Source organism: Macrobrachium nipponense, chromosome 31 (genome assembly GCF_015104395.2).
Source record: "Macrobrachium nipponense isolate FS-2020 chromosome 31, ASM1510439v2, whole genome shotgun sequence".
Taxonomy (NCBI): Eukaryota; Metazoa; Arthropoda; class Malacostraca; order Decapoda; family Palaemonidae; genus Macrobrachium; species Macrobrachium nipponense.
In genome coordinates this window covers 57,140,853-57,163,352 of record NC_061093.1, presented here as the reverse complement: position 1 = coordinate 57,163,352, position 22,500 = coordinate 57,140,853, and the positions used below count along the sequence as shown (strand labels likewise).

The following is a 22,500-nucleotide window of genomic DNA, read 5'->3' as shown; positions in this document are numbered from 1 at the left end:
TATATATATATATATATATATATATATAGATATATATATAATATATATATGTCACTACGGGCATAAAAAAGATCAGATGAATTCATGTCACAATTTACGTGTATGAGAGAGAGAGAGAGAGAGAGAGAGAGAGAGAGAGAGAGAGAGAGAGAGAGAGAGAGAGAGAGAGAGAAGAATGCAAAATCCCCAATCCCCTTCTTTCCCCAGTCTATTCACGATCGCGCCTACAACCTGTCAAAGCCCCGTCGTTTACCGACAGACCATTAACCAGACCGCTTGATTGATGGACTCGCCGAAAACGCCCTCTCTGGCGTCGCAACGCGAACGAATAGATCCAACATCACCGCTGGGCAAATGAAGCATGATGTATAAACTCATCTGAACCGCGGAGTATAGTGTTGTATCTCCGGTGCATTCTTCAATACGTGCAACGATAACTATTCGTTCGCTCGCCTTTAAAACAACAACAGACTACTTGGCTTGATACTACAAGAAGCAGACCTGGAGAGAGAGAGAGAGAGAGAGAGAGAGAGAGAGAGAGAGAGTATTTCTACCAGACTTCTAAATGGCATCCTTTTGAGAGAGAGAGAGAGAGAGAGAGAGAGAGAGAGACAGATTCGAGATAGAGAGAGAGACGAGTATTTCTACAGACTTCTAATGGATCCGTTTTGAGAGAGAGAGAGAGAGAGAGAGAGAGAGAGAGAGAGAGAGAGAGAGAGAGAGAGAATTTCTACCAGACTTCTAAATGGCATCGATTTAGAGAGAGAGAGAGAGAGAGAGAGAGAAGAGAGAGAGAGAAGAGAGAGAGTATTTCTACCAGACTTCTAAATGGCATCCTTTTGAGAGAGAGAGAATATTTCTATCTCACTTTTAAATTATATCCTTGAGAGAGAGAGAGAGAGAGAGAGAGAGAGAGAGAGAGAGAGAGAGAGAGAGAGAGAGAGAGAGTTTTAAAAAAACCCTTTAATCTAATAAAGAAGAGCTCATGGAATAGCCGGGTGTAAAATTAACGTGACTAGACTTACGAAACGGGACGAATGTAAAACATCCAAGAATTCTCCCAAGATCCCATTATACCAATTTAATAGCCACTTCTTATACTTATTCTCCCATGTATTATCTTTTTACTTCGCCCCCTTTTGTTCTCATATACTCTTATTATGTCTCTCCCTATATTTGCTCTAAAATTTAAGAGCTTTCCTTTATTCTCATATTCTCATCTATTCCATCTTCGTCTGCTCTTGCATATTCATTTGCTTTTCTTCTCCCTTCCACTTCTCTCGCTTATTATTCCCCTTTTTTCTATACGGGATAACTTCGCGCAATTATCTGTTCGAACTTTCGCTAACCTTAGCAGCCACTTTCCAATTAAGCATTCAAGTGCTTGCTCGCAACTGCAACTGTTAAACCGTTCCGGTGAAATTGGGAATCGAGCGAGTTCGTTCCCCAGTAAGGCGTGTATTCCCCTCATCCGAAATGAATCCTTGATTGGCTGGAAAAATTACGAAAGGGAAAGACGCATACATACATAAATGCATAAATACATATACATATGCATGCACATAAACACGTTAAACAGCGATAAACTTTCCTTTGTAAAAAAATAAAGCATTTCTTTGCGATATAACTTCCACACAATCCAAAGTTCCTGCCATAACTCTTAAAACTGAATTACGGGGGTTAGGGTTGGGGCAGTTAGTGCATCCCACGCGGTGTACTGTAGGCGACGCTCACCTTGAAAAACCCGTTTGCTCTGACGTCCCTTTCAGCATTGAATGACCTCGTGAGTCACATTGCTTGGCTTTTGTCCTAAATTCTATATTCTCTCGAATCTCTATTCTCTCTCATTCTCATAAATAAAGATATTTAAACGTCCATACTGAATTCTTCAGTCTTCTGCAAAGTGTGTGTTGTGTGTGTGTGTGTGTGTGTGTGTGTGTGTGTGTGAGAGAGAGAGAGAGAGAGAGAGAGAGAGAAGAGAGAGAGTCTTTCTACTGAAGAAACAAAAATGTTTAAAAATCGCCACCTACTCTTCCCCTGGACCGTGTTAGTAATGAAGCTATCCATCCTTCTCATTCCTGTGAATTCTTCTTGGCACATAACGAAAAGGAATAAATCATGGCTGGAACATGCCAGGAGAGAGAGAGAGGGAGACAGGGAAGCTTGTTATTCATACGCCGAAATACAAAAGATTCACTTTTTTTTTTTGTTAGAAATATGCAAATTGGGATGAAATCAGCGACCCCATCAACATCTCGGAAAAAAACAGAAATAAGATGAAGGATTGGAGAGATGAGAGAGAGAGAGAGAGAGTAGACGAGAGAGAGAGAGAGAGAGAGAGAGCGAGAGAGAGAGAGAGAGAGAGAGAGAGAGAGAGAGAGCCAAACTCGGCATCTATGGAAGAGCGATGGTAATAAAATAAGATACAGGTGAGAAACTTTGAATTCAATGTACAGACATTCTTAGCATTTTGTTGCGAAATCCTCAACAATATTATATATATATATATATATATATATATATATATATATATATATATATATATATATATATATATACATATTTATATATTAGTATTTTCATGGATTGTACTAGACTTCATTATCGTGCCATGAGTAGGACGTCGAATATCTCTCATCTTCGCATTTATTTGTAACCCTAATCATTACATAAAAATATTTATATTATATTTTCGGACACATGGAAGACAGGAATCCCGTTACGTGGAACCGGCCAGCATCACTGATAGACAAAATATGCTGGAAGAATATTTGGTAACAGATAACTCATACCTGATATTCTTGCATTGCATTTGCTGGTATCAAAAAGAAATAATCTCTCTCTCTCTCTCTCTCTCTCTCTCTCTCTCTCTCTCGTCTCGTCTCCTCTCTCTCGTCTCCTTCATCTATCTCTCTCCTCGCTCTCTCCATGTATATTCATTTACAGATATGGATAATGGCGAACATACACCATGAATGCACAGTAAAACCTGCTCCTACAGATAAGTGAGCACAAGATGTCTTCTCGGATGGACTAACAAGTCTTTGAGACATCCTAATCCTTGTAACTCCTTGTAACGAAGCAATACAAAAACCAAGCACGAGAAAGTTACAAACACAAATCAGGAAGATACACCAAGGAAAAAAAACAACTTGTAACGAAACAATACGAAAACAAAGCACGGAAAACTTACAAACACGAATCAGCAGGATACACCAAGGAAAAAAAATGAAAAACGGCAATATTTGTCGTGCCACGTCCTAGCAATAATTGTTAGACCGGTGACCAAGTGCGCCGTGCCATGAATTACCTGTATGCCTCAGTGGTGGTTGGCACGCAAAGGTTAATTAACATTTCTGCCGTTGGTCCCAGAGAGACACAGGTAACGACTTTTGCGAAGGACGGATCCGTTAACGTGTTCGGAGTTTCAGAAGAAGACGTAATTGGACGCGAAATAAAATTATTATTAAAATTGTTGGAAAATGGAGCAACATTTCAAACTCGAAAGAATAATAAAACGATCTTTAACCTTGATGGAAAGTAAAGCACTATCTTATTTCAAACGAAACGAGCCTAATTAACTTCGACTGCAAAATGGAGCAACATATTTTTGTTTCAAGTGAAGATCAAATTAATTTTAACATCAGTGGGGAAATGAAGGAATGTTTTATAATATCGAAAGTGAAATTGATTTCAACCTGGAAGGGAAATGAAGAAATATTTTTGCTTCAAAATTGGAATAAAATTAATTCTATCCTCTATGAAAAAATGAACAGTATTTTAGTTTTCTAAATCAAAACCAAATAAATTTTGATTTTGAAGGAAGATATTTTGCCAGAAAATGAGAATATGACGAATTTTAACCTTGACAGAAAATTATGCAATATTTTTGCTTTGAAATAAAATTAATTTCAACCCTGATCGAAACCTTAAGGGAAAATAATTTTTTTTGTTACAAAAGGAAAATAACACGAATTTTAATATCGATGTAAATAAAGGAACAATGTTACTTCAAAGTAAAAATAAGACCAATTTCAACCTCGACGCAAGTAAAAATAAGACCAATTTCAACCTCGACGCAAAAAAAAAAAAAAAAATTACTTCAAAGTATACAAAAACCGAATTTTAACCTTGATGCAAAATAGAATTTTTTTTTTTAACTCGAAGTAATAATAAAATTAATTTTAACCTTAATGGATAATGAAGCAATATTTGTGTTTCCAAAATTGAAATAAAACTAATACGGCCTAAAAACAGTCTATATAAAAGTATATCAAGCTCAGCATACAATTAAATCTCCCATTTCGGCCATATTGGAGAAAAAAAATCACATAGCTAACCTTTCACAAATATATTCTATTTCCCATCTTGGGTGTTACATAAAATAATTAGAAGAAAATCATCAACAACAACAAACGAACATCACAATAACGGCCAATAATCCAGTATTTTGATCAGAAAACCAAAACTCGCCCACGTATCCGCAAAGACGAGACTGTCTCTGCGTTCGTAAGATTAACCTTTTTCACATTCCGGCTAAAGAAAAAAAAAGCCACATATACACGTATATGATATCTGGCTTTCTGGGAAAAGACGCTGTAAGGCGCTAATGGAAGCTGAATTTCTGTCGGGGATTTCGAGTAAAAATACAGAGTATTTACGAGTCTACAGAAGAGGAGGGAGGGATGGAGGGAGGGAGCGAGGCCAAGAGTGCAAAATAGAGGAGAGAGAAAGAGAGAGAGAGAGAGAGAGAGAGAGAGAGAGAGAGAGAGACTTTCCAGACTCCAAGGAGAAAAACTAAGATCACGAGTCTCATTATCTTTGGTTCAAGAATCATCTTACGGAGATTAACATTAACTCTTGTGCATTAGACAGACAGAAAGGAAGGAGGGAGGTTTGGTGTCAAGTGATTATTTTCTTTTGGGGGGGGGGGGGGGTTGGGGGTGGGGGTGGGGGCGGGTGGCTTAGTTCTCTCGTTAGGTGTAAATTTTGTGTGTATATATATATATATATATATATATATATATATATATATATCTAAACCATGCAATAAATGATGAAGGATGTCCCGGCGTGCATAAACAGATCTATTATACTACGCAGCCATTCAACACTGATAGCGGAGCAGTAGTAGGCAAGCGCGTGTGTCCCCCCCCCCTCCACCAACCAACCCCCAACCCCCACCCACGCAATAATGAGCCCAGAATATTCCCCGTGGGTCATAACTCAGCTTCCTACATACCGGCCATTTCCCGGAGCGACACTTCGAAAAGGGGAAATCCCCATTTGACATCGTCCGACGAGGAATACGGCCGTCACCAATTGTGTGTCTACTCGGCGTAGGCGTAGTGGCCGCCATTAAAGTCTATTGACTTCTTTACGTCCTTCTAATGGGTCGTTTGCATGTGCCTCGAGGCCTCTCTCTCTCTAGTCGACCTTCTCCCCCGCCCCGCCACCCCCACCCTACCCCTTCCACCCCCCTAAAAGACGGACCCTGCCCCTCCCCCCCTGCACTCCTCCTTCCCTGCTTATCAATATCAATATTTAGCCAAGGGCAGACGCTTGGAAAACTGGTAGACAGGCTTCTTGGGATTTGCTTATCGTTAGTGCGCTATTCTCTCGCCAGAGGGACAAGGCAGGATAGACGTTATGGCCCCATAATAATCATGATTCGTTTAACAGCGCTTTCTTATTTTCATCGCAAGTTATCGCTTGTTGTCTTCTTCATCCTTTACAGATAACCTGGTTATCATTACTGAATCTCATCACACTTTTAAAAATGAATCATGATTGGCCTCTATTCGCTAAGATGACGTAGAAAAATGCCTTCCAATAGAATCATCTGTTTACCGAAACAAGTGCAGGCGGAACCAAGACACTTCACGGAGTGTTCTCATGACAAAGACGTTCATACAGGTTGTTATCCTCAAGTTGCACAACACTCGCGAGTGTTGTTCAAGTGACACAACACTAACCCAGTGGGGTTATGTCGACCTTCGCTAGATCAATATCAAGTGGCTTGTTAGAGCAATGTGAGAGACTAGAGGCTTGTCTTTCCGCGTTTGGGCGGGATATCTAAATACACCTGAGCGGTCTATGACTGAGTGCTCTATACAGATATTGCTGGCGATTCAAATGATGCCAGAGGCCCGGTAGGAAATTCCTCTGAGATGTATGTTAGTATTGCACCAGCCCCGTTTTTTTTTTTCATGCCTCTATTTGTTTGTTTTACGTTGCATGGAAACAGTGGTTATTTAGCAACGGGACCAGGCTTTACGGGACTTCCGAACCACGTCGAGAGTGAACTTCTATCACCAGAAATAGACATCTTTAATACCTCAATGGAATGGCCGAGAATCGAACTCACGGCCACCGAGGTGGCAGGCCAAGACCATACCGATCACGCCACTGAGGCGCTTTTCCAGGCCTCTAGGTTAGGTTAAGTTAGGTTAGGTTGGGGTAGGAGGTTAAATTGCTTTCCCAATCGTGAGTTGGGTGAGGGAAACACAATGAAACTATTTTCAAGAAAATTCTATGGGAAAGGTCCCATTACTCGGTATGGACCTCTGGACTCGGAAAACCCGCAAAGACGATTAGCCTCAATTTCATGTTTCGATTCGCCATGACGAAATGTCGTTAGCTGTGTTACGGTTGCATGCAATGACATCAGGAGGCGATATTAGTCTCCTCAGTAGCATCGTCATCTTTTATTACTTCCAATACCGACAAATGCTGAGTGATGGCTTCCCATCTCCATAAATCATTCTGGCTGCTTACCAAAAGAAGAGGAGTCAGTTCTACAAATAAAATTTTTAAATTCTTCTCCACTGTTTTCTTGCACGAGACATTTCCGCCTTTTCCCGAATCGCCATCTAAGGACCTCTTAGCATCCGATGCTTTTGAAATTGCTTTCTTCACGTCGAGACTTAGTCGTCATTAGTCTCTTGAGTCTCGCATATGTCGTGACCAGGGTTGACCCGTAACTACAGACTGGCGCAACGGGTCAAATTTGCGTTCATGTCTCCCCGAAGGGTATACCTGTATCTACCCATTCCTCCACCCGCCCTCCTCTTCTTAGTCTACATTTTCTTCTTCATTTCTTTTTCTCCATTTATTCTTCATCTTCTTCTGCAAGCCAGGAAGACCTCAAGGGAATGGGCAGTGGCCAGCAGTTTAATAGTACTTGTAATTACAGCCATTACAGCGTCATGCAAATGGTTCCAAAATGCAGCACTGTCTTTTTTTTTTTTCTTTTTTGCGGTTCGTGCTGCAGTGGAAGAAGCACGATGCTGCTATTAAAGGGGTTTCTACTCAAACCCACCCCCTCCCTCCCCCGCCTAACCTTCCCCCCAAAAAAGGTTAGGGTCACGAGAGAGAGAGAGAGAGACGAGAGAGAGAGAGAGGAGAGAGAGAATCATTAACAGACAATGCGGTACGAACATGCTTCATTATTTTTATTTTTTTCTAAACTTCCCGTCCGGGTGTAACTATTATTATTTTCTTTTACTTCATTTACACCATTTTCGTTATTTTTTCGTCCCCTTTCCCTTTGGAAAACGATCGCTTTCCTTCTCTTCTCTCTCTCTCTCTCTCTCTCTCTCTCTCTCTCTCTCTCTCTCTCTCTCTGTGTCCTACGAATGGCTATTGTCATCCTCAGAGCCTTTTATTTGAGAGAAAAGGCCGAGTGGGCCCGAGGGGGGAGGAGGAGGAGGAGGAGGGAAAGGGGAGGAAAGGGAAAGGAGGGGAGGGAAGGAGGGAAAGGAGGAGGAGGGAGGAGGAGGCAGGAGGAGGAGGAGGGAAAGGAGGAGGAAGAGGGAAGGAAGGAGGAAGGGAAGGGAGGAGAGGAGGAGGAGGGAGGGGGGAGTAGGGAAGGAGGGAAGGTCTTAGGGAGGGCGGGTGGCAAATAGCGTGTAGGGTCCAAGAGACAAAACAAAAAAGAAAATAAAATCAACGGAAGCCCATCCACGAAAAAGAGTAGGGGGGGGAATGCTCGGATAATATGAATGAATATAACGTTCTTTTATCTGCCCCTCATGCACTCCTACGCCAGCCCACCAACAGTCCAACCCACCCCCAAAAAGGCAACGGGAATTAGCTACCTGGCTACCGCGAAAATAAAAAGCTCACACGTCCTTATACTCAAGACAGCCAAGTCGTGCAATCCTTAACTGATGACCTTATAATTCTAGAGCCGAGTCGTGTAAATCCTTTAACAAATGGTAGTCATGTATAAATAAACCTTAGCTGCATTGCAGAGAGAGAGAGAGAGAGAGAGAGAGAGAGAGAGAGAGAGAGAGAGAGAGAGAGAATCAACATGGAAATTAAAATAATAGCTCAATAGGTCTAGTAATTCTCAATGATTACCAGTTAGGGAAGACCGTCCTGAGAGAGAGAGAGAGAGAGAGAGAGAGCGTGTGTGTGTAAGTAAAATCAATAAAAACGTCATAAAGTTGCTTAAAAAAAAAGGGTATGGAAAGAGACGCGCTCAGGTGACAATACACGTCGAACCTTTCACGAAAGGAATACGACCATTTATTCCTCCCTTTGACTGAGTGTATTGGCGATTTTCCCACCGGCGATCGAGCTGAAAAGAACGCGATTTTTCCGGGAAAAGTTTGTATGTGTATTTTTTCTTCTTCTTTAGGTGACGAAGGTAAGGAAAAACTAGCAACCCAAACTGGAGCACAAACTTCAAATGCGAATATTTTTACTTTTATTATCATGAATTTTTAATTCATGCTGAAAATATTATTTACGTCAGACGAATTGATTTCATAATGTCTTTTCAATTCTTCATATGTAGGTGTTTAGGTAAATAGGATCAATTTTCATATTTTTTTTTAAAAAGAATTATTATTATTATTATTATTATTATTATTATTATTATTATTGTGAGGCTGTTCCACACCCCAACGGTGTTCTACAAGAGAACAAGTAAAAATTACAGCCTGATAAACAAAAGTACCCATTGAATACTATAGAATACATTTACAGATCCCACTCGTCATACACTCTACGGGATCTACCACCCACGTTTAACTTACTGCTTTCGACTACGTATATTTCTTACTGTCTTTAGTACGGAACAAATACACTGGACTTAGATCCTCTTTGTTATTATTTTAAACGAAAATATGAGCATTGGAGGTATACTAATAACACCAGCATAGAAGAGAAAAAAAAAGAATCATTAGAATCTGAATATATTAAAAACTCAATTCGGCTCCCTTCATACTTCTATATTAAAACAAATTTATATTTGACGCTGAGACCGAACCCAATACCTCTCGGGTGAGAGATAGTGTCACTAATAACTATAAAGTTCAAGAAATTGGAACTTAAGTACTCGCTCGGCACCTATGAAGTCATCTTTGCATACAGTACACCTTGCATGAAAGCACGTGATAGTTTATGTTCAAATAATACAAACACACATACACACACACACACATATATATATATACATATGTGGTGTGTATAACCTATTATTATACCCTTATTTGATATAAATTTTGCAATTATTCAATCTCATTAAAAAAACATCACTCAACCTCATTGTAAAAGGCCATTATCCAACCTCACTGTAAAGAGCCATTATTCAACCGCGTCTTAAACAACCAATACTCAACCTCATCGTAAGAAGGCCATTACTCAACATCATTTCATTCAGAGTCGAAGGCACATGGCGACCAAACGTACGAATCCCATCGAGTCAAAACTACCAAACTCGACCCAAGAACAACTTGTTTTCATCCTTTCCTGCAACACCAACCCCCTTGACCCTTGCATGTTAAGACTCAAGCCAATGCGCTTTCCTCCCATCTTTTATTATGATGTATTTACATACTCTTATCTTATTACAGCAATCTAGTCTCAGATTTAATACTCGTACAATCTGATGATGGATCATTCACGTGTTGCAGACGACGTTGCGGATATTGTGAAATACCTACGTTTACACGACGCCTTCGTGTCTTCTAAGACGTTTCAAGCAAATATTGCAGGGGCAAGACGGCAAACAGTTATTACGTAAGTTGCTTTGGCTAAATAAGCAACAGCAGAACACGCAGAGACATCTCAGAGTAAGAGAAACAGCAATGATATTGCTACTATTGCCATTACAAGCAGCGACAACGACAATAGAATAAAATAACTAAATAAAATTGCTGTAACTGCACGCCATCATGCTATTGTTGTCTGAATGTATATCGCTGATACAGAATCACTGAAATGAAATAATAAGCAAATAAATAGGCTATAAAAAAAAAGATGAACGCACAGCTGTCACGCAATATACCAAATTATGAACACGAATATCACCTTGTCCCTTTTGGACAACTATTATTATTATTATTATTATTATTATTATTATTATTATTATTATTATTATTATTATTATTATTATTATTATTATTATTATTATTATTATTATTATTATTCAGAAGATGGTCCCTATTCATATGGAACAGGCAAACGGGGGCTATTAACTTAGAAATTCAAGCTTTCCGTGAATATGGAGTTCATCTGAAAGGTGTAACCGAAGGTAATTGAAAATAAAGCAAGAAGAGATGACTTAATAAAAAGAAACTTTAACGAATAAATAAATAAATAGAAAAAAGGAGGATAGTATTAGAGTAGTAATACATTGCATCTTCAATTGACCTTCTGGAGTTCCAATTTTGCACGACATCCTTAACACAGAAGGAGGAAAGGTAAAAACTTATTCCCTTCATTTTCTTGGATCCTGACGAGCACAAGAATGAGTGAAACGACAAAAAGACACAGAGATCAATGCAAACTTCTTGACCTTGACGCTGGACAATTTCCAATGACTACTGCAGGGGACGTCACTAATGGAGTTATGCGTTGTGCAATTAGGTGAGGCATCTCATCCATGCATTGCATTACCTGGCCTGTTATAGGTCAACCGTTGCATCCTCTAGGGTGCTTGGGAAATGAGCGGGGATAAATCCGGTTATAACTGGTTGCTGGGAGGTGAACTCCCGTCTCCAAGCTGATGCATAACTCATTGCTCCGAGAAATGAAGAGAAAGAGCAGCTCTTGACACATCAGTGTAGGCAAACATAATTATGACTTTAGAGTATAGAACTCGGGTAATGAAATAAAATTTGGTATCAGGTAATGAAAAATATTGCAAGAGATGATGACGATAATATGGCATCGGATAATAAAGCATACAGGATCAGCAAATGTTGAATGTGACATCAGATAATGACTAACATGGCAAAGGATAGTGACAATGACTGGATACTGACAATGACTATTGGCAACGGGTAGTGAAGACGAATATGGTATCGGATAATGAAAAAAACAAATTTGACGACCAATTATGGCCATCTCGTAATAAAGGCATACAGGGATCCAGCAAATAATGAAATGACACAGATTAATAATAAAATGGCAGGATAATGACTAACTGGCAGGGATGTGACATGTGGTTGACTATGACAAGGTTGGCAACGGGTAGTGAAGACGAATATGGTATCGGATAATGAGGACGAACGTGACTTTGGAAAATGACAAGTATGGTTCGGATAATGATGGATGATGGCGTTGAATAATGACGACCAACATGGCAACGGATAATGAGGACGAACGTGACACTGGAAAATGGCAAGTATGAATAATGAATATGGCACTGAATAATTTCAACCAATATGGCAACGGATAATGACGACGAACATGGCATCGGATGATGAAAAGTATGGTATCGGATAATGATGACGAATAAGTTATCGGATATGACGATGAACACGCCCAGCATATAATGACGTAGAATATAGAAGACGACGCCAGAGGATGACGCAATCACGAGTCATCATTCGGCAGGAATGCAATCAACACCGCCATCATATCTTGTATGAATAATACATTATGAATAGCTATGAATTCTTCCAAGCAATATCAGCGATGTCCCTCGAGCTAAAGTAAAAGAAGAAAGGGTAGTAATGACTTTAAAACATTTAGAATGGCACTGATAATGAGTAACAGCTAAGCATCGGATATTTAGGGATTCCAAATTAAAATAACCGAAAACCCTTGTGTTTGATATCCGCCTCCAAGAGTTTTAGTCTAAAAAGAGTTGTAGATGAAGACAAAAAAAGTATCCAAATGCCTGAGACGACTTCATAAAATATTTGAGGTTTTTCGACCCAAATCGAGGAATGTTTGAAGTTCTGAAAAAAAAATCTCTCTCGTGTTACAAACAAGATTAAAACAAACTTTTTTGAGTTTTTGAAAGTGTTAGGTAATATAAAACTACAAAAAGTCTTTGAGAAACATTAAAAAACCCTTTAAAATGACATTCAAAACTGTTTTTTTAAGTTTTTGCAAGTATTAGATGATTTTTAAAACTAGGCAAATCTTTGAGCTACATAAAAAAAAAATAAAAAACCTTTGAAAAAATAAGACCGAAAATGTTTTCTGTTGTGATAACAGCAACGTTTCAAGCCTTTTTTTTTTTTTTTTTTTTGTTTTTTTTTTTTTTTTTTTTTTTTTTTTTAAATCTTGGCTTTTCGTCTTTTGTTTCTCGACGAAACGTTTCAACCCCTTTCAGTTCGTCTTATTTGCGGCGATGAACAAAGAAAAACCTGAAGCATTTTCAGCCTTTGTAAAGTATTGCTTCCTTTGACGCGGAATCTCATCGGAAGTGACGGAAAACTTATTGTCCATTTCTGTTGGGCTTTCTCTCGCTTCCCTTGCTTTCTCTCGCTTTCCCTTGCTTTCCCTCTTCTCTTTGCACGTGGAGAAGAGGTAAATAAATGCAGGTTGCCGCGACTCGTAACCCAAAAACGGGAAAGAGGAAGAAAAGCTTAAGAAAATAGCACGAGACAAAAGTCGTCTGTAAGAAATATTTATTTGGGGATAAAAACTGAAAAAAAAATATTACAGGAAAATAAAACGTTGACAGAGAATATTTCTAAAGGAGGAGAAATAAAAAAAAAAATCGTATGTCAGAACAGAAGCACAATACTTTAGCGATTTATATCCATTTCCTTAGAACACACAAGCGGGATAATTATTACAGTTTCAATGAGCATAAATATATATTATAGCCTCATATAATTTTGTCATGCATCATACGAAAAGCGCGTGATTGTTTATGTGCATGTACGAAGGAGACATGTCATCTAACCGTCCCTCGCTGCATTGCAGAGAGAGAGAGAGGAGAGAGAGAGAGAGAGAGAGAGATTCATTGAAGATGAAATAGGAAATGATTAAATAAAGATAAGCACAGAAAAATCGAAGAAATTTATCAGAGAGAGAGAGAGAGAGAGAGAGAGAGAGAGAGAGAGAGAGAGATTCATTGAAGATGAAATAGGAAATGATTAAATAAAGATAAGCACAGAAAAATCGAAGAAATTTATCAGAGAGAGAGAGAGAAGAAGAGAGAGAATAAGAGAGGAGAAGAGAGAGGAGAGATTTTGGAGAGTCACTAAAACATGAAGCAGGAAGGCAGCATATGAAAATCCAAAGTAAAGATATCTGTCAAATTTATCAGAGAGAGAGAGAGAGAGAGAGAGAGAGAGAGAGAGAGAGAAAGAGAGAGAGAGAGAGAGAGAGAGAGAGAACCAACCTCCTCCTTCCTCAATACATCATTTGAATTCCCGGAGCAATGTAGTGGCTGCATGCGGGTCCTTTTTAATTGCGAAGGGAATCACGCACTCACTTCAAGACTTGTTATTTACTTGGCAAACAATCATCTTACGGCCCGATGACCACGTCAACGTTATGAGTTACGGTTGAAGGCCTGCTGCTCTCTCTCTCTCTCTCTCTCTCTCTCTCTCTCTCTCTCTCTCTGAAGGACTGAGATCTTCGACCTGTTCTCTGATATACTAAGATTATGCTCCCGTGTCAAAGTCATGCTTTCTTACAGGTAGAACATAAAAAAAAAAAACTTTACAGTGAAATTTGGTATTATCAAAATAAACGCGACATTAAATAGCTTTTAATTTACAATGACGGCACTATGTTAAACTCTAATTTACAATGACGTCCCTGTGTTAAACTCTAATTTACATGGGACCGCTTATGTTTAAAGTCTAATTTTATAAACTGACGTTCGATGACTGAAATTTTACCAACCCTTAGTCCCTATGTTAAAACTCTAATTTTACAATGACGACTTAACTATGTTTAATTTGATTTACAATGATGCCCCATGTTAAACTCTAATTTACAATGACGTCCCTATGTTAAACTCTAATTTATAATGGTCCCTATGTTAAACTCTAATTTACAATTAAGTCCCTTTGTTAAAATCTAATTTATAATGACATCCCCATGTTAAACCCTAATTTACAATGACGTCCTTGTGTTAAACTCTAATTTACAATAATATCCTTATGTTAAAGTCTAATTTATAATGACGTTCTGATGTTAAACTTGAATTTACAATGACGTCCCTATGTTAAAACTCTAATTTACAATGACGACCCCTATGTTAAATTCTGATTTACAATGACGCCCCTATGTTAAAACTCTAATTTACAATGACGACCCTATGTTAAACTCTAATTTATAATGACGTCCCTATGTTAAACTCTAATTTACAATTAAGTCCCTTTGTTAAACTCTACTTTACAATTGGACTTTTCCTATGATTAAACTCTAATTTAACCAATAGAGTTCCCCCAATGCAAACTCCGGTGTGAGCAACGCTGTAATGGCGTCACACATACGATCACTAACTGACGTCTTTTCTAAATCTGTAGACCAGAAAGTAGCCAAGATATATAGACTATCTACAGCCATTACCAGCGAACTACTGACAGCCAGACAGCTATCACGCGACAATAAAACGGGTAAGTCATGACAGCCATCACCGAATCGCAACTCATGATGTGGCGGAATGGACCCTAATGAGGCGTTTTTTTGCTTTATCTCAACAATAACACCGCGCAGGACTAGATCACGCGACGAAACGGGTTTATTAACGTTCGTCCTCCCTATAAGAGCACGAGTGACGTTTTTCTGTTCCTGTTCAGGAATCTTCGGCTATCCGAGGAAGAAGACTATGTTTCTCCCTGGTTTTGAGTAGTGCTTCGTTCAGTCCTGGAGAATAATGAATCTGTGTTATCAAGTAATGTTTCTCTGTCACAGTACGTGTTTTCTTATCGAGTTCAGATTCCTCCTGAGAGAGAGAGAGAGAGAGAGAGAGAGAGAGAGAGAGAGAGAGAGAGAGAGAGAGAGAGATTATCATCGACACCTAAGAGAGAAACAGTGTCCATACTGAGCATACATATTCTTGCTACATAAACTACTCAAAAGTTACGTTTCTGTCAACAACCCTGGAATTGCATAAAATCAAGAGTACATACTATATCCATATATACACACACATATACATATATGCATGTATGTATGTATACCATATATATACATACACGAGATATATAAATATATATATAATTAATCTATATATATATACACACATAAATAAACTATGACACTTGACCATCAGCCCATCATCTGTAACTTAAAAGGTTCATTTGAATGTGAAAGTGGTTTACCCAAATTTCACTGACCTCTCCACCCACCGGGCCCCTCCCCCTGCCCCACCCCACACCCTTGACCATGAATATTCAGTAAGGCTGAGCAAAGTCTTGTCACCAGATGCTAAAGTGCACAGGGGGTTTTAGGGGTAAGGGGGAGGGGCAAGAAGGAAAAACAAGGGAAGAAGAGGGAAGGGGAAGGCAGGAGGGAAGGGGAAGGTGGAGGGGAAGGGGAGGGGAAGGGGAAAGAAAGGGAGGATGGTCTTTCAAAATAAACTTAACTCCGCGAGTTAGTAATTACGATTATAATAATCATTAGCAGATTGTATAATAAAATCATGTATTTATTATTATTATTATTATTATTATTATTTTGATATTTAAAAACCACACCAAATCCAAACACCATAAATTGGAGAAAAGAAATCCTACGTAACTCATTCCAGGAACAAAAATGAAATCCCCACTTTTCACCTTTCCCGGGAATCCACAAGAAATCCTCTCTCGGATCGCAGCCATTTGGCGAACACTAGAAAAGCTTTAAGGGTGAGAGAGAGAGAGAGAGAGAGAGAGAGAGAGAGAGAGAGAGAGAGAGAGGCGGCATCTGTTATTACATGGATTGCAAAATCCCTGTTGCTTTAGCAAGCTCGCAATTGCTCTTCCTACACACACCCCCACCCCCCAAACATCCGAATTTCTAAACTTGTCCAATCACTCCCTTTCCCTTTACTTACACTCTGCCGATTATTACCACGTCTGGGAATTGGTAGAGCATTTGCATCTCGACACTTTGGGATTGTTTGCCCGCCCCCAACCCCACCCTAACCCAAAACCCGTCCACCAGCACCCCGTAAACACCCTCCCAAGACTCTAGCGAAGGGAAACGTTCTAAATGTTTTTTTTTTTTTGTTTCGTCCGGCTCGGAAATTGGAACGTTTCAAACGTTTCGTTTTCTTTCCAGAGATAGGCAAGACATGAGTTTTTTTTTTTTTTTTTTTTTTTTTTTTTTGTGGGTTAAAGTGTAGATAAACATAGTATTTTGGTCTGCTTTGGTATACCAGTTACAAGGAACGATTCCTTTCTCTTGCATTTATATGTTAATACAAACATACGTATACAAACATACGTGCATGTATGTATTATGTATGGTACTAATACATATATATATATATATATATATATATATATATATATATATATATATATATAGAATATACACGAATATACTCAAATATGTATGTGTACATTTATATATTATATATATATATATATATATATATATATATATATATATAATATAAATATATATATAGATCTATATATATATATATATATATAGATATATATATAATATATATATATGCATGTGTGTATGTGTGTACAATAATACGCAATTTTTTTTATTATCAACATTAGATCATCTAGGAAAAGGAAATATGTGTATAACATAACCTGGCGTCATATTTTCATAAGTCAAATGCGAGAATATGATTTTGCTATGGAAAGATATAAGAACATCATCAACAAGAGTCAGTATAAGCAGTCATAAAAATTCATAATATTGCAATAAAATCCTACACTACGGCATCAATACAATTCTGTCAACTTGGTCAACTCACTCAGTGGAAATTTTGGAGGCTTCGTGATCGCACTGATTGTCAGTCCGTGTCCCTAGGAAGACTTCTTCGAGGACTTCTTTCACGCCCTACTCTCATCCTAGGACGTCGTCGAGAGCAGAGGGGGTTGCAGGCAGGATGTTGCGAATTCTCGGATGAAGGCTGCTGGATTTCCTGGCGTAGCCTCAAAACAACAACAACAACAACAAGTCTCAGAGAATCGGCCAATCATAAACTGTGTGATTTGTATTCAACCACAAGCGAGCGAGACACGTTTTAGGGGAAGACTTTTTTTTTTTTTTTTTTTACTTTTTTTAACAGCTAGAGTCGTCACGCTCTCTATCTCTTTTTTTACTCTCTTTCAACTAGAGTGCTTGCTTGAGTCCGTGAGCTGCCATCTTGCAAAAAGTATCGTTTAGAAAATAAAAAAAATAATCTCTTTCTATTTCGCAAGTGGCAACGATCTCTGCGTGTTTGTCGAGTGCCCGCCCGAACACCCCTCATTCCTCTGTTTTATTGTTGTATGTATTTGTATTTTTTTCTTCTTCTTGGTACGCAACTGTCGGACATAATTTTCTCGCTTGAAACCGATCAATGATTTGTCTGACCTAACCTAGGCACTGTTTGGACCTTCCCTCGTCCCCTTACCCTTCTTCCCACAGGTGAGCGAACAGGTGATGATGAACATACCCGTCATGATGAGGATGGCCATTATGGTCTCTCTCAGGTGACAAGCCGCCCACAGGATATACCATAACGTCCCCGGGATCTCCTCGACCTGCGCGCGAGCCCACAGGATCGGCACGAGTTTATGGGCGTGGAGCATTCCCTCCGGAGGGCGGACACCGACCTGGACGGCGAGGGAGGCGTTGATGGGGACACCTAAAATCGGATGGTAATAGATGAACGATCCGTGACGGGACTCGTTGGCGTCCAGACCGTCCACTCCTACCAGGATGTTGTTGGCGTTTGTGGTGGGAGGGGCGTCCTTCGGCTTGCCCTGATCGAGGGACGGCACCTTGGCTGACGAACTCGTGGATGGCAGAGTCTCCGAGGGGGGAGCGTGCGTTTTGTTAACGTGTTTGATGCGACTGGTGAGAGAGAGGAAATGCGGAGCTGATAGCCAGAAAGGGTAGTGCTCCAGGTGACGGCCCATGAGCAGCAACCTACCGATTGTCTCCAGCAGAAAAGGCTCGAGGTCGACCACGCCCAGGACCTCGTCGAAGCCGTTCCTGTGCGAGTCGCCGTCGAGGAAGGTCTGGTGCTTCGAATGGCGGTGGTGCTTCTTTCGCTCGTTGTTCTTGTGCCTCTGGATGTGGGGGTTGGAGGTGGGGTCCAGCTCCTCCCCATCCTTGACCCTCGAGTAGCTCAAGGACGGGTACAGCTCGGGCTTCCCGTGAGGCTCCTCCTTGTCCTTGTCGTTGCCCAAAATGAATTGGTAGCCCGGGAGGCCGAGCATGTTCACCTGATGCCTGTACTTCAGCGTCAGATTCCTCCTGATGAACGGCACTGGGAGTAATACGGTCTTTTTCGTATCGAGAGGAAGAGGGAGGAATATTTTGCTTGATATTTCTTCGAGAGACTTCCACGACGCCTTCACTAGCGTGGGTTCCTCCGTCGACCTCCGTATTCTTTCGAGGGCAGCTATGAGTGTGCTCTGGTTGTTGTAAGGCAACGTCGTGCCCGATTCCGACTGCCTGTATAAGGTAGCTGTCGTGGACTGGGCAGGCGAAGTGGGTGGGGGGCTCCTCGACACCTGGGTGACCTGGGTGGGCCTCTCCGTCGGTTCCCTGATGTCCTTCGGCAAGGTGCCGTTCGAACTCGCCGCCGCCGTAGGGGACCTCTTGATCCTCGACTTCTCAATCTGTGCCTGAATACTCGAGAGGAAGGTGGTGTCGACCTTGAACTTCTTGAGGTTGTCGATGATCATGGTGAGAAGCGCCTTGGGCGTGGTCTTGTGGTGGTCGTGCATGTGGAACCCGAAGTAGGGCAGTTCGTTGCTCAGGATGATCATCTTCATCAGGTCGTACACCTGGAAGGGCGTGGACAGCGTCATCCTCGACCTCTCGGGGACGTAGTCTATCTGGAGGCCCGACGTCCTCCTGAAGGAGATCCTAAAGAAGAGCGGACCCTTCTCGTGCACTATCACTCGCGAACTCGGCTTCTCGCTGTTCTCGTCAATGCTAAAAAAGTTGATTTGGACGGATAATTTCAAACCCTCTAATATGAATAGAAATCTAGGATCGGCGTTATTGATGGCCTCTTGGAATTGCGTGAGATTCGAAACGGCTTTTTTAGTGTTGTTCGGTCCGTACCTGGGGTACGGCTCCCCGTATAAGGCGTCCGTGTTGGTCATCCTGAAGAAGATGCTGTTGTACGACACGAATTCGTCCCCGAAGTTCATATAACTAGTCCTGAGCCACGACCAACAGTCCTGCAAGAGGTCGTCCACGCCGTGCTTAACGCCGTGGTCGTACGTCACACCTAACAGGATAAAGGAGAGGCCTAAGAGGACCCCCAGTGTCCTTGGCACCGACACTTCGCACGACCTCAGGGTTTCCTCTGACCCATCTGAGCTGACGGAGGTTTTTCGGATGGCGATCTTCGGGATATATCTGCGGATGGCACTGAGCGCCTTCGGTTCGGACTTGACCCCCCCACACGTGACCGTCTGCTCCTTCGAGGGCCTCTTTTTTAACAGCTGAATGATTCGGAGTTTCCTTTCCGGGTGCACTTTCGAGCAGGCATCCACCTGGTCTATGGAAGGCGAGCGAGTTCTCCCGTAGCGGGTCAGCGACCTCAACCAGGTGGATAACTTGTAACTCACCGACATCCTGCTGACGGGGGATTCGCGTATGCTGTGCGTGTCGTAGGGTTTATTCATAAATTCACAGCCTTTCTTGTTACAGACACACACGCACTTCACCGAGGGCCCGTGCAAGGGCGCGCTCACCACCGCGCTCTCCGACTCGCTCCGGATCTCGTGGATGGCGTCGATGCTCTCCTGTTTGCTGTCGCTGTCTGCGTCCCCCTCGCTGCTGTTGCTGTTACTGCTACTACTGCTACTGCTGCTACTGCCGCTGCCAGTACTCCCGCTGCTTCTACTGCTGGCCCCCTTCGTCCACTGGGTCTCGACGAACTCCGTGTAGCTTCCGTCCATTTCGCACTCCTCGGAGAACTCCGACGACGGGAGGCCGTTGGGTCGGCCTCCGGAATTGGGAGACGAGGACGACACCACCACGATCTTGTTGCCGAGGGTGGGGGTGTGATCGAGGGGGCAACACTCGATGAACTCCGAGGTGTCATCCAGGCGCGTTTCGATATCGAAGGGCCGATGGAAATCGATCAGTTCCAGCGGGATTTGCTGCTGGTGGTGGTAGTGGCGGGGGGGCTCGTCCTCCGAGGACAGGGGGAGGGTCGGGTGGGAGGAGTAAGTGGAATCCATCGTGGACGAAATGATGATGTTGACAGTGACGATAATGATTATGATGATGATGATGATGATGAGGAGCGCCCAATTCCTTCGTCACGCTTTGCACGCTGGTCTACTCACGTCACGTCCGATGATTCCAGTATTTTTTTCTTAAAGTGCTCCATCTATTTCTTAAGCATCTCATTCGCTCTGAGTTGAAATGAGGTAGAATTGACCGATATATCTTCAACAAGTATATAAAGTTGATAACAATATCTCTTTATATATATTTATATATATCTCTATATTAATTTTAAAATGGCTCTATTCACAGAATCCACTTGAAGACATTCTAGCCCCGGGTGGAATCGGAAAGGAAAACAAACTCGAAAAAATACAAGCTAATCCTTTTTGGCATCGTGACAACGAAAGATAAACATTGAACGGACAGAGATGAAAGACATTCTCGCACTAATTAAAATGTCCTCATTAATTTGTCCATTCAAGAGAGAGACATTCTGTCTCCTTGTATCTCTCATGACAGCATGATCGAGTCCTTTCTACACTTCCCATTTCAACGGGAAAGAGAGACTGTGTCCCAAATCGAATATGCGCTCTTGAAAAGGTCACGAATACTGTTACGAATGCAACACCCGGTTTTTATGGTGAGCGACGAAACGCGTCACGTGAGACATCCTTAAACTTCATTCACTAAAATTCCTTTTTGGCAAATAATTACTGTCAAGTGATTCCATTCACCAATTCTCACGAGCACCCCGACTTTTTCCTCGGTCGATTTCTCACAAGCTAAATCATTTATTCCTCCTCGGCTTTTAAGATCGACGTATACAAGCGTTCAAGTTTTTTTTTTTTTATCTCGACTTTAGTGAAATCAAACGAGATCAAAGCGGGCCCCAGGCAAAAGACATTTTAAAAAGCATGTGGAAAGAGAGCAATTTTATACAAGCACTGTTGACTTTTCCTCATAGGACAGAGGGATGGCAGTTTCCACATCGCGTCAATTATTCATTAGAAAGTGTTTGAATACATTTCAGAGGCTTACGTCCATTAATTCTGCCCTTCTCTTTCTCTCTCTCTCTAGCTCACTCTCTTGTCTGACATCATCACTCAACCTGGGTGCATATTCTCTCTCTCTCTCTCCCACCCGTCTCTCGCTCTCTCTCACTCTTTCTCTCTCTCGTGCGAGCACACACACACAACACTCTCTCGTCCGTTTGCAACTATCTATCGAACATCGATTCCAACCTGTTCGGATGCTTGCTTTGTTTGTAATTTATTTTTTTCAGTGTTCGTATGTCATCCCCAGCGTGAACCAGCTGGCCAAATCAATCATCACATCTTCCGCAGCAGGGTGAAATCCGTCAGGAGGTGTCAGTGAGGTATTCCTGCTGGCGGTGCTGCTGCTGCTGCTGCTGTGAGAGGGGAATGAACCAGTTCTCTCCCAAAAAGCTTGCGAGGGAAGGAGCGATTTATCAATAAGTATGAAATTCTTCCCCTCCGATCCAAAAATCACTTTCGCTCATCACTTGTTTGACTGATATGCGGGGGAGGTTTATGTCTATCTCACGGTATACTCGTTTCGTTTCGAAGAACAACAATAACGCAACAACGCATCACTTGCAGTCAGTAGATTTCCGACGCAACAACACCACTGCTGACATACGGTGCACACCTCTTCCGCACTTCAAAAAAACGCCCGACGAAATTGCACAGGTACGAGGCGGAATGGGCTCTCTCTCTCTCTCTTCCCCAAACACACACACACACACAAACACGTTGATGACAGATCGTTTCCCGGAGGTGCTAACAGGTCCGGCGGCAGAGGAGCACCTGCAGAGCTCTAGAGGGTCGTCTTAAAAAAAGGGGGAAAAAAAAAAACTGTTAATAAAGAGAAGCATCAATAAACGTCCCGGGGAAATGGCGTGAGATGGAAAAA

At 41.4% G+C, this 22,500-nt stretch overlaps 1 protein-coding gene across 1 annotated transcript in view; it reads right to left on the bottom strand.

Annotated features, from left to right (window-relative positions):
- Window positions 1–22,500, bottom strand: part of LOC135206994 (uncharacterized) — a 183,705-nt gene that overhangs the window by 161,153 nt on the left and 52 nt on the right. The window contains exon 1 of the mRNA XM_064238618.1: window positions 17,135–22,500. This exon is cut by the window's right edge and continues 52 nt beyond it. Coding sequence (XP_064094688.1) covers window positions 17,745–20,576 — 2,832 coding nt within the window. The 5' untranslated portion in view covers window positions 20,577–22,500 and the 3' untranslated portion in view covers window positions 17,135–17,744. The remainder of the gene's footprint in view (window positions 1–17,134) is intronic.